This window comes from Sitophilus oryzae, unplaced genomic scaffold (assembly GCF_002938485.1).
Source record: "Sitophilus oryzae breed Bouriz unplaced genomic scaffold, Soryzae_2.0 scaffold_1009_pilon_pilon, whole genome shotgun sequence".
Classification (NCBI taxonomy): domain Eukaryota; kingdom Metazoa; phylum Arthropoda; class Insecta; order Coleoptera; family Curculionidae; genus Sitophilus; species Sitophilus oryzae.
The window spans coordinates 525,066-538,142 of NW_022145626.1; the positions used below are offsets into that span (position 1 = coordinate 525,066).

Genomic DNA, 13,077 nt, shown 5'->3' on the forward strand with positions numbered 1-13,077 from the left:
CTGTCCTGGTTTTAATAAATATTAATAACGATAACAGAACTAACGGTATTAAAGAAAACATCTGTAATGAAGTATACAAACAGAAAAAAAAATGTAAAAAATACCCTAATACTTTGTATTGCATGCCTTGGCTGATATAATTGCCTGTATACGTCCGATTATACTGCCATTGAGGCTGCATATACCATATTGCGTTATGCTTTCTCATTCTTCTTTAAGAACCTAGCGAAGTACATTTAATGAAGCTGGTACCGCTTCGCAACATCTAATCCTCCTGCCAAGCATTTCCCAAATGTCGAACATGATGGTCAGTTCATAGTAGAATGTAGTTCACAATAATCATCAAAGCGGCCTTATCATATTGAAAATTTACTTCAAAAAGAAATTATCATTGAGAAAATTCAAATTCTTGGTGGCAAGTTCATTTCGCTCTTAAAAATTAACCAAGGCATGTATTGACATGATCCAAAAAACAAAATGCTCAGGAGACATGGTTCTGACCGCAGAATTATATTTTAGGAAAATTTACACCCGAAATTATTGCACAGGGTGTTTTAAAGTTAGGGTAAAAAAACAACCCCTCGATTAACCCTGTATAATATGCCAAATACTAAAGTTTATAAAAAAACTTAGTTTACGAATTAAAGTTGACATAATTATATACATTTTTTGCGTCTGAGTGTGTATTCAAAATCTCGTATATTTTGATTTGTACACTATGCTAATATAGTTTGTATAACATTAGGAAACGTAGTATATATATCTTAACGTAAAAAATATAACTATGTAATAAAAATATCGTTACGTCAGTGAAACATATTAACCTGCTATCTCCATTTTTACGTTAATTAAATAATAGGTTTAAAATATAACTTTTACGTTATATTTTTAACGAAATATTTAGTTTTATTCTTCCCCAACAAATATTGTTATCTGTTTATCATATTAACGTACGAATATACTTGCTATATGAGTACATATTTTTTTGTAGGGTTTTTTACTCTCCTGTAAAATTCGGAATAATGGAGTTAGCTGTTGAACTCATTTCGTCGCATACTAAAATTTATGTAGCGCTGGGGGTAGTTTTCACCCTTTCCGTACTTTTTCTTGACTTTTGTGAAAGTCAAATGTTAAAGCACTTAGCAAAACATAGACACCCAAAATCTCATTCAAGTCGGAATAACGATTCTTAAAATATCTGAAAAAATGTGTTTATTTTTTTTAAACTTTGATGCCCTTTTGTATAGAGGTAAATTGTGTTCAATGAACTTCTTTGATTCCAAAAAAAAACGTAGTACTTCTATGTCCACGAAATATTGGGACATTATGGCCCTGATATAACTAATAAAAATGTCCTCTGTGAATTATCACTTGCGTCGTGCTAATAGTAATAACCGGCAAATTCCAGTACTTTTTATTTTATGTATTAAATAAATAAAAAAAAAAATTTAAGATAATTTGCACTTTGTTGATAATATTAACAATATTTTTAGTAACCAAAAATAATCAAATTATGTAATGGGAAATACCATGGAATAAAAAACAGCGTCGAGTTACCTTAGCAATGCCGATTAATTAAATATATATTTTTATTCGGTATATTCCTGAAAATTATAGAGACATTCGCATTTGATATAAAATGATAGATATTTTACATTCATTGGATATTTTTTTTTATAATTCCTTGTTTGTTCTACTGGGTTTCTCAAGCTATAACCTAGATTCTAAAAGCACGCTTTCAGAAGTCAAGTGAACTTACCAGAATCACAGGAATCCAACTGATTTGAAAGAATATTTTGTGCTTACATATTTGATATAAAAAAGCTTCTGCTGGTTGAATCAAAATGACGATAATGCACTGTACTTCAAACATTTTGAGAATAGAGTTGATGAAAAATGTATTGCGTAAAAAAACTAGACGTAAAAGAAAAATATATATCACAAAATCGATTAGCCGCAGAATTACTTATGGTGCATCTTATAATTTAATATCTAAGCTAGAGTTGGAAGATCCTAGATACTCAAGTCAAATTACTTAAAAAAGGCCCATCGGTGGAAAAAATTCCCACAGTTTTGAAAATGGTTTTAAACGATTCCTCTAGACTTGGGCTGATATGTGTCAAAAGTCCCCGAAGATAGACGATGAGCTCGAGGAGAGGGGAGGAGTTAAATGTCAATTTTTTCACTTTTTTGCTTATATCTCGGAAACTATGATATCTACCAAAAAACTCTCTATATACAAAAATAAAGCTGACAAAATTCTCTATAAAAATGATTCTATACATTTTTGTTCCCGGACTTATGGTTTCCGAACTATGCCCTTCATAAATTTGGATACTAAATCAAATGACATATTCCAAATCCGTACAAACACATTTCTTCTTATTGCACGTTTTCGTTCAAATAGCGTTGGAGAAGTACGGTATCCCCATGATTTTTTAAGTATTAAGTATAAATTTTAGTATATACTGTGATTTTATAAATTTTAGAGGTGATGCGTTCATATAAATCTCCTTGACTGTGCAAGTTATTTGTTAACAAGGATAATGTTTTCTGTTCATTTATTTTGCTTTATATTTTTGTGTAATTAAAAGAATCAAAACCGACATTATGTACGTAATATATTAAAGAAACAAAATAAATAATAACACATTTATAAAATAATAGTGAATTATTATGTTTCTGAATTATTTTTTGTGTCGGAAATAAGAAATGTACCTTCATAAAATTCTTCAATTCAAAAGTCTTATAATGAACTTTATCTTTAATAACGTAGATTTTTTTTAATTTAAATAGCATAATATATTATACGATACTGTACAAAATTAAAAAAGAATTTGAAAGACCTACTAAATTAAAAAAGTAAGCGATTCATGCATTAATATAAATAGTAAATTAAAATCACTTTTTTATGGAATAGAAATTACCTACTTGTCTAAAATGGATCATGTGAAATAATATAGATAATTTTAAAGTATGGGGACTCATTTTATGTATGTGTGTATCATTATTGTATTCAATTATTGTAGGTTGAGAAGATTCAGAAATCACACTTTCATATTCTTTTCAAAGTTTAAAAAGTACTCTTTGAAATTCTGCGAGGGAAGACTGATACTAGATTGGTGAAATGGATTGGGTAGTGCAGATACGTAAATATTACACTTACGTTAACTGTACCTACAGGAAGAAATGATGTAGAATATCATCGCAATATACAACTTCAGGGAACCAGACCTCAAATGCTAATGCCTCAAATGCCTCGTTCTACTTTAACATTAGAAAAGTCTACTGCAGGCAGGGATAGAAATATTCAACTCTGAGCAATCATCGACCATAAACCATGATTCTTGGTTTTCGTATACTTTCTACAATATTTGCAGCTACGCTACATGCTGTGGTATACTTTTTTTACCATAAAGCAGGCATGCATTAATCTTTAACTTGCAGTTATTGTTAAGTCCTGTGTGCACTAGTGCTCTCCAACGGAAGACAAAAAGTCACAATGCAATGAAGACTTGAAAGATAGCATAAGGACCCTTTAGTATTACCATTATTAATATGAAAGGTTAAATTTAGACTTTAATTGGATTTTAAATGTGAAAATACAATATCAGAAATAGTGTTAATTTTGTCAACCATGTAACTCTTAAAATGTTAGACCTATGAAAAAAATGCATTTAACTAATTTTGTAGAGAATTTTCTGAGCTTCAATTTTCTATATAGGGTATTTTTTCGTAGTTGTCACATTTTCTGAGATATAAGTAAAAAGTCATAAAAATGACATTTAACCCTTCCCCTCTCCTCGAGCTAATCGTTTATCTTCGGGGACTTTTGACACATATCAGCCCAAATCTAGAAAAATTATATAAAACCATTTTCAAAACTGTGGGATTTTTTTCCACCGATTTCTCTAATTTGACTGGGCTAAGGAATTACAATAATATTTTAAGGGTGGATGCAAACCAATATCATTTTTTGTTGAAAAAAGTTGCACCCAGAATTACAAAACAAAAACACTAATGCGTAACGCTATTCCTCCTCGGTTTAAGCTAGAAATTATTCTTCTTTCCCTAAGTATTTCCTTTAGTATTTCGGATTCTGTTATACATTGATATATTCGTATTTCTCATAAATATAAATAAAAATCACAGAATTTTCTTCTCAATACCTACTTGTCGCAATTTTAAAAACACCACTTGAATGCCAAAAGTTAAACAGTAGTCAATTAAGACAAGAATCAAGTTATTTGATTAACTGATATGATTTGGCGAGTATAAACTCGTGATGGGAATGCCGATTCCACATTAGTCATCTTACAATAGCGACCGTTCCAGAGAAATAACGCGACAAAATAGTGCGATTTTGTAGCCGAGGCTCCGGCTTTCAAAGTGTCGCTGTTCCCAACCAATCTAACATAACCTAACCTACTCCCATCGATGCTGTTATCTCTGTGTCCATGCAAATTCATAAATAATAACAATTTATAAACCCCCCAAATTTGTAAACAATAAACAACATGCAGATGGCTAGAAGAATTTAGTTATGATAGCTTTTAATTTTGAAAATAAAACTATTAATTAAAAAATATATAATATGAAATAATATAATTTAATGGTAATAAATACTTTTTATTCGCCATGTTTTCTTCAGATTGAAGAATAGCTTTTTATAAGTTTTATATTTTTGCCAATAATATTTCGATTGATATTCTTCTGATACACGTTATAACGTTAGAATTTAAATTAAAATACGTACATTTGTAGGATGATTATATTTTTCTATCTTTTTTCTTAAAATCTGTTTACTTTAGAAATAGTTTAGCTTAAACCATAAGAAGTAACATAATTTGAATCATTATTCGAGATACATCTGCGCCCAACGTCATAAATACTCTAAATTTCTTTATCTGCGTGTATGTTTTTATCTAGGTATATTCCTTATTGGTGGAAAAATTAGAAGTAAAATGTTCATATCAGATAAACAAAATAAAATCAGTCTTACTTTATTCGGGTATGTTAAATGTAATTCTCTTTCTTTGCAGACTATATAAAAATGGGATTATATTTTTAATCAAATGAAAGTATCTTTACAAATTTCCTTTTTTTCGGTCATATTTCTTTTTTATTTTTTCTTATTTTTGCAAAAGTGTTTATTTGTAACAATCTAATATACCTAGATGTATCTATTATCAATCAAAAATGCCTAGTAGGTACCTAGACCTACCGCAAATCGCGATCTCGAAAGTAACGTAACGACTGTAACGGGAGCATCAACGCCAACAGCGACCGATCAAAGCACAACGCTACGTAGTTACCAGTTCCAGTTACTACTGTTCACGACCGATGAAAACTCGACCCTACGAGCGCTCCAGCAGTCGCGCGACCACTGTCACTGGAGCGAAATACGTCGCGGTATAGGTCGTTACCAGTTACATCTCTTCAAGACAGACAAAGTGGTCGAGATCGCGCAACTCTACGTACTTACCAGTTCCAGTTACTACTCTTCGCGACCGACGAAATCGCAACCCTAGGAGCGCGACGGCTGGAGCGAAACACGGCGCTATGCAGTTACTGCGGTTCGAGCTAACTCCAAGAGCGATTATAAATAATTTATTTATACATTATAAATAATTTATAGTTTTATCGTTATTACGATCGTCGTTCTGTAGTAACAGGTTCCTGATTCGTTTAGGACGCTCCAAAATCGCGTTATTCAAATACCGACACATCACTATAATGCGAAGTCAACTCGCTAGTTACAGTTTATTTATGGCCGATCGGGTTGAAGATTGTGGATATTGATATAAATATTTACCAAGAAGCTGCCATCCCCTCTGACGATATCCTCGGCACGTGACCTTGGAATGGCACCGTGATACCAAGCGTGCGATCTCAAGTCCCTGCTGTCTTGCGATAATTCCCATTCCAGAGATTTGCGGAGGTCGGCGGCATTGGCATGAGGATCTGCCACCGGTTCCTGCAACAATAACAAAATTTATAATTATTTATAAACATAGAAAGAGTGACTATTATGTATCCCCGTTGATTGAAGAAATAAGAAGATACGCAACATTATGGCTTAGACACAAAACCTGTCCGAGATGTAGCTCGGCGATACCGTCACCGCTAGCCAACCTGTCCGAGAATTAGTTTAGCTCTGATAGTCGTTTACAGCGCAGCGGATAAAGAATTCTGTACCGTAGTTCTGCGTTCAGTCGACAGAGTGGGTGGTTGCCGGTGACAGTGTTGCCAGAACTACGGACTAATCGGTAGATTTACGTATTTCGATAATTTAATAATACCGATTTTCTATCATTAAACAATTTATGGAAGGATTATATGGAAATAATATTATATTGGAAATAAAGATCGCTGTTATTTCATATGTAAACTTATAATGATAAATATAAATAGTCGTCATTTCCAAGCCATCTAAACGACGTTTTTCGATCATACGAAATATTCAGTACCTTTAAAAGAATTTTTATTTTTGTTGTTTATTCTATGTTTTTCACTAATACATAAACGCGGATTTTTCATCCAAAGATATTTTCGACAAACGTATTACAGATATTACACATTTTAATATGCAACTGAAAGCAACACTGTCGCTTTCAGTTCCACATCGTCTCCGATATGACTTCGCTAGCCGAATTAGAGAAAATGAAGGTTTTTTGCATTGGCCGCAGAACTAGTAGAGGCTCCACCGTACAGCATTTAAGATGTAAGAGGAAATCAAATCAGCCTTATCACGAATTTGCCCATTAGGTTGCGTCTCTTCCCTATTCTTACAATCAACGGTATCATTGAAAAAAAGGATGGAATGTAATGATAAATTAATTCAGATTATGTAAACTGGACTGTTTTTTCGTCTACACAAAACTTGATACGTTTTGATTGAACAGATAAGACCGACATGTAAGACGTTATGTGTAGACGGCCTAAGAAGGCCTAAGAAGTCTAATCTATCGACAATAAAATAATTAATACAAATTAGCGTACTGCAATAAAGAAATGTCTTAAAAACTTTTTAATTATTGAGGGAATCAAGCGGGAAAGAGCCAAGCTGAATCTCATCAAATCTGACGCAATTTCCAAAAGAGCGTTCAAAAACGATGCGAATTATTGTTAAATCATAAATATGGAACATTATTTTATTACATTTTGTATTTCCATTTCTTTCTTTTCAGTTTAATTACTGTTTTGCTAGCATGAAGTAATTGCAACTTATTTCCTCTTCTCTCTGTCATAAACCTTGCATAAAACCCCACATTGTTAAATTCTCGCTTAGTATAGTTTTTAAGTATTAAGCCGTACTATACGAAGAAAAAGATTTCTATGGCAACAGCCCCCTTTAATAATTCCAGACTGCAAAGTGGTGCTTGTGTGCGGGGATTACGTGAGAGCCTTCCTCCTAACTTCGACAAATCAGGCTGGTGCAGGTCACTGACAGCAACTTATGCAGATTTACTTTTACGCTTCCACGGATCCCGAGCTAAATCTCTTGAATGGAAAATCGCAAACGTTGAGGACAAAAGAGTGATATAGTATTCTCCCGTTTATTGCAGAATTTATTCGCTGAACGAGACTTTGTTCGCTATTTTGGAAACATTGTGTTTATAAAATATTTTTTTTGTTATTTTATCTACGACCACTATGTAAAAACCATATTACTATTTTAACAATCGCTCGATATCATAGCAACAGCAAAGACAACAGTCAAATTCAAAAATCCTTTGACATTACATTTATAGAATTTAGCCAATATATTTCTTCTTTAAATTTATATGTAGTCATAGCCAGTGATGGACTGTGGATAAATATCCAACGAATTGATAAGCAAAATTTGGGTATATATCTAGTATATACCAAGAAGGTCTAAGGTCCATTGGGAAATATGATAGATATATTCCTGGTATATACCTTATAATATTCCTTGTATATTACTGGTATTATAACGGATATTTACTATGCGGTCAAATGGCAATACCTTTATAACATTAGGGTATTCACCTAAATTGCACCGCCGCGCCGCGCCGCACACAAGGCTAGAATTGAAATGTAAGTGGTAAAAAATAACCTTTAAAAAGACTATTTTTGATGGTATTATCTCAACTAGAACATATGAACTTGATAAAAAATAATAATCAATTAGTTTTTCTCTCGCAAATAAATAAACTCGTCCTTTAATTTAAATTTAATGATAATTTCCATGGTAAAATCGTTTTATTATTCTGCTAATCTAGCATAGAAGCACAGATAGAAGGCTGCGGAAAACAAAATTTTGGTTTACGACAGTTAACAACCTGCCACTTAAGTTTCCATTTTGCTTGACAGGTTGAAAATTGTTGTTAGAAGCACTGAGTGTTGCGCTGGAAAGTGGTTGCTGGAAGTAAGCATTGTTCTTTTTATTATTGTTTAACTTTGCTAAAAGAAAAATATTAAAAGGCCAAAATAAAGGCTAACAATTGAACTAGATTTTTGAATATCCAAGGGTTTTATGAAATTAAAAATGGCAGTTTTTTATTACGAATTTTTGTAATAGTACTTTTTTATTTTAGATTCCTAAAATGTACAAGCTAACAAGAAAAAAAAATATGGCGCTGAATCCGCCAAAATGATTTACTAATTTTACTTCACGTTTAAATTATATATTCTGTCATTTTATAATTTTGAATTTTGGTCTGTCGAAGTCTTCCCTGGCTCGTTGGACATCCTTAGACTTAATGGTCATATGGCCCAACTAAGATATGGCTGATATTCTGCATGTATTCTTTTGCATAAATATTTTAGAAAAATTGCAAATATATCATGATATACAGGGTGTCCCAGGCTGAGCGTGCACTAGAAGTTTCTGGAGAACCACAATATCTAGATCGGATATTTTTTGCACAACTTTGTTTTACAACGAGATCAATCGATTAAAAATATTTTCAATATGGCGGCACTTCCGGAAATACCGGAAGTTGACAGCAACTTTCTTATGTTAAATGGGTGCCCCCATTTTTTATTATGTACTACAACTTCCTTTTTAGTACTAGCAACTTTCTTATGTTAAATGGGTGCCCCCATTTTTTATGTATTACTACCTGTCAAAAAAAATTATATAGCCTAAAAGTCAAACTTAGGGATTACCACAGCCACTGTAACATACAGAGATGTGGCTATCTATTTCAAAAATTAAATAGTTCAAATGTCATATAATAATGGCGGTAGCTGTCATGAAATTGAGTGATTAAAAATTATCATAAATCATTTAGGTTAGGTTAGGAATAAGATTGCGTATCCACTTTTTTTATTTCACTAATGCAACAGTTTTTCAATTCGTTACTTTTTAACTATACATATTCCTATACCTAAAATAAATCGTTTTTAAGTTATTTAAGATTTAGTTCAAAAATGTATATTTTTCTTGATTTTATCTAGCTTCCTTTGACATTAAGTGTCAAACGGCCAGACAATTTATTTCCATCTGTCAGAAAACAAATTATTTGAATTTCCTATAGTATAAATACTGCCTGCTTAAGAATTTAAAAAGTGTATTTATAAAAATATATCTCGTATTTTCGCTCTTTAGCGATATCTAATAGTTATTGATATTATTAATAATATTCCGTATGATCGAAAGAAAAAACAGCGCAAAGTTGGAAAATTCGTTGCTTCGAAAATGATGCTGCTTTTTGAACAAAGCGTCACAATATGACATGTCCAAATCTATTGCTTTATCTATTCTGTCACTTGACATTTAAAGTCATAGGCTACTGGTTAAAATCAAGAAAAATATACGCTTTAAAACTAAATCTTAAGTAACTTTAAAACGATTTATTTTAGGTATAGGAATATGTATAGTTAAAAAGTAACGAATTGAAAAGCCTTTTCACTACCGAAATAAAAAAGTGAGTTTCCATTTGAAAAAAACGATTTATGATAATTTTTTATTCGCTCAATTCTATGACACCTGCGGCCATTATTATATGACATTCGAACAATTTAATTTTTGAAATAGATAACCACATGTTTTCTCTTTATGGCACAGTGGCTGTGGTAAACATTAAATTTGACGTTTAGGCTATACACATATTTTTGACAGGCAGTTTTTTCATTCAAAAATTTTAAATATTTTTTTCTCAAAAACGGTCAATGTTAGATATAGAGTGTTTAATATCAAAATTCATAAAATTTTACAGACAATTTAAATACATAATAAAAAATGGGGGCACCCATTTAAAATGTTGTGCTTTTCGTACGGTGTCTACAGAGAGAAAAATTAGAAAAACATCGCCCCCTAGATGTTTGGCAAGAAAGATGGATGGAAACGAGTAGTGTTCGAATTTGGACAAGAAGACTGATCCCAGATATACGACCTTGGTTTAATAGAAGGCACGGAAACATGAATTTCTTCTTAACACAACTGATAAGCGGCCATGGCTGTTTTATGTCATACCACTATAGGTTTAAAATAGGAGAATCACCAAGCTGTTGAAAAAAGATATTAGAAACAAAAGAGGCAGACCTGAAGAGAAGACAGAAGGATTAAATAGAAGACAAAGCTGCATTCTGAAGTAATACTGACCGGTAGTTCCAATGTAGTGAAGAAAAGGATGAGGTTTTTTAGTGGGTGGAAATCCCACACTATCTGTCATCAACATCCGACCCATTTAAAATAAGAAAGTTGCTGTCAACTTCCGGTATTTCCGGAAGTGCCGCCATATTGAAAATATTTTTAATCGATAGATCTCGTTGTGAAACTATAATATGCAAAAAATCTCCGAGATAGATGTTGTAGTTCTCTAGAAACTTCTAATGCACGCTCAGCCTGGGACACCCTGTATACTAAATCATATCATATCACATAATGCTCCATATGGAACGAAATATGCTAGTAATAACAAAGAAAGACCATAATATATGTGCATACGACAAAAGATTCAGGTAATAGATGCCATTAACAGAATTAAATCCCTCAAGTGGCAATGGGCAGGACACCTGGCAAGAAGAACGGACAATAGATGGACCACAAAAATTATAGCACAGTACTTATGAGGAATTAAGAGACCCAGAAGAAGACCAAACTTAAGATGGAACAACTATATTAGGAAATTAGCAGAGATAACTTGGATCCGCATAGCCAACAATAGACAACAACAATCCAGTTACAGGGAGATTATCTAAATATGTTAGAGATGCTACACCATAATTGGAAATGGTTGAATAAGCTGAAAGTGATGATGATGATAATACTATATTATATAGCACCATAATTATAACATCAGGCTTAAAATATTAGTTCTAATTATCTGTTAATTATGATAATATATCGCGGTGGATTTTATTAACTTTATGTTGTAACATTACAGGATCTAACCCAAGTTGCATTTTTATCAGTATTGTAGTAGTAAATCTAAAAATCTTCGACAGAATACAGATTATTTAAAGAGGCCTTTAAGCTTTCATTACAAAAGTGTATATGATTAAGACTTGAAATTTTACAGATTTTTGAATTTCAAAGCAATCTCTCACTGTAAGTATAAGTCTTTTTGCACGAACCCTTTTTAAAGCTTCCAGACCGAAAATTATAGAGCTTATTGAAGGGAATATGTAAGAGGTGCTTTTACGTTTTCGACAAATCGTCGCTACGGGTCACTGACGGTAATTCTGCAGATTCAACCGGATTATTTCCACTTTCACGTTTACATTTATCGAATTTGAAAGGTTTTCCGCATGGAAACGTTTGATTCTGGAGTTAGCGAAGTGTTCTTTTTCCCTGAGGAGAGCAACTTGAATTTTCTTTCTATATATAAAAATACTAACAACATGCGAACAGATTTCTTGTACCTTATTATTTACTTATCAAATTAAAAATAATTTCAATTTGTTCCGATCATTCACTCACTCATTTATAATTCTAATATTTTTTCTCTAGTATAGAAGTAATCATTAATTAAATTAAATCTTAATCATCTGCTGCTTATTCTAATATGGTTACTAAAACGTCCACTGTCAAACATTACTTTGAATGTGTTAGACAATAGACAATGATTCAGTATGAAAACTAAAATAATTTCGAACTTCCATTGTCTTTATTTATTTTGCTTACACAACGTCTCGGTCAGAAAAGCTAGAGGTGTGTAGTTCGTGAACGAACTAGTTTCAATGAACTATTCTGACCCCGGAATGAAATGAACTAGTTCCCGGTTTCTCAAAGAACTAGTTCCTTAGGACCTATTCCGGGATCGAGACTGCGACCAATATATAAATATAATAATATGCGACGGGGACGGATAGGTTGTAATCGGCCATCGTGATCGTAGTCCGATGCTAGGCAGGAGTGGGAAGTGCCAACCGTAAACCGTATGTTATCGGATCCGGACATAGAGGAACTAAATAAAAGACGAGTTTACGTACGGATCGGCCAGCGCGATCGTAGCCCTATACTAGGCGGGAGTGGAGTGCCAGCCGTATGTTACCTGTCCCGGACCGAAAGGACTGAGGCGAACTAGAGGAACTAATTAAAAGACTAGTTCACGGGAATCTATTCAGTCGACAGATCCGAGATATAATACAAGGCGACGACGATGGATTCGGCCTTGTCTGTTGCCACAACCGGCGTAATTACCACAGAAAATTGTCGTGCATACTGTTTTTGATTTTTACTTTGTTCTTTAAATATTTTATGGGATTGTTTCACTTTAAGTCCCTAAAATTAAGAAATATCTTATAAAACAAAGTAGATATTCTGAATTATTAGACAAAAACAAAAAGCTTGAAGTGAAGAAAAAAAGCAATTTTTCGTAAAATTTTCGTAATATTTCCTCCAATTGATTTGTGATATTACAATTTTTTAAACTCTGATTTGAGTTTCTTTTTTTTAACCGCAATAAAACTTACTCATATATTTTTAACATAAGCAATTACACGTGTCGTTATATTCCGTAAATTATAAAAATTATACAGATCATACTGTGAATAGTTCTGACTGATAACGAAACCCATTAGCAAGTAACGTTGATGTCAATGTTAGTCGGGAAATATTGTGAACTTAAGACCTAGTTCAAGGAACTATTCCTCTGGAGGAAC

The 13,077-nt window shown here is 32.6% G+C and overlaps 1 protein-coding gene across 5 annotated transcripts in view; it reads right to left on the reverse strand.

Annotated features, from left to right (window-relative positions):
• Positions 1-13,077, reverse strand: part of LOC115891936 (SH2 domain-containing protein 3C) — a 236,290-nt gene that overhangs the window by 20,738 nt on the left and 202,475 nt on the right. For all 5 annotated transcript variants that reach the window (XM_030912550.1, XM_030912556.1, XM_030912564.1 and 2 more), the window contains one exon: positions 5,816-5,977. In XM_030912550.1, the coding sequence (XP_030768410.1) occupies positions 5,816-5,977 (162 nt within the window). The remainder of the gene's footprint in view (positions 1-5,815; positions 5,978-13,077) is intronic.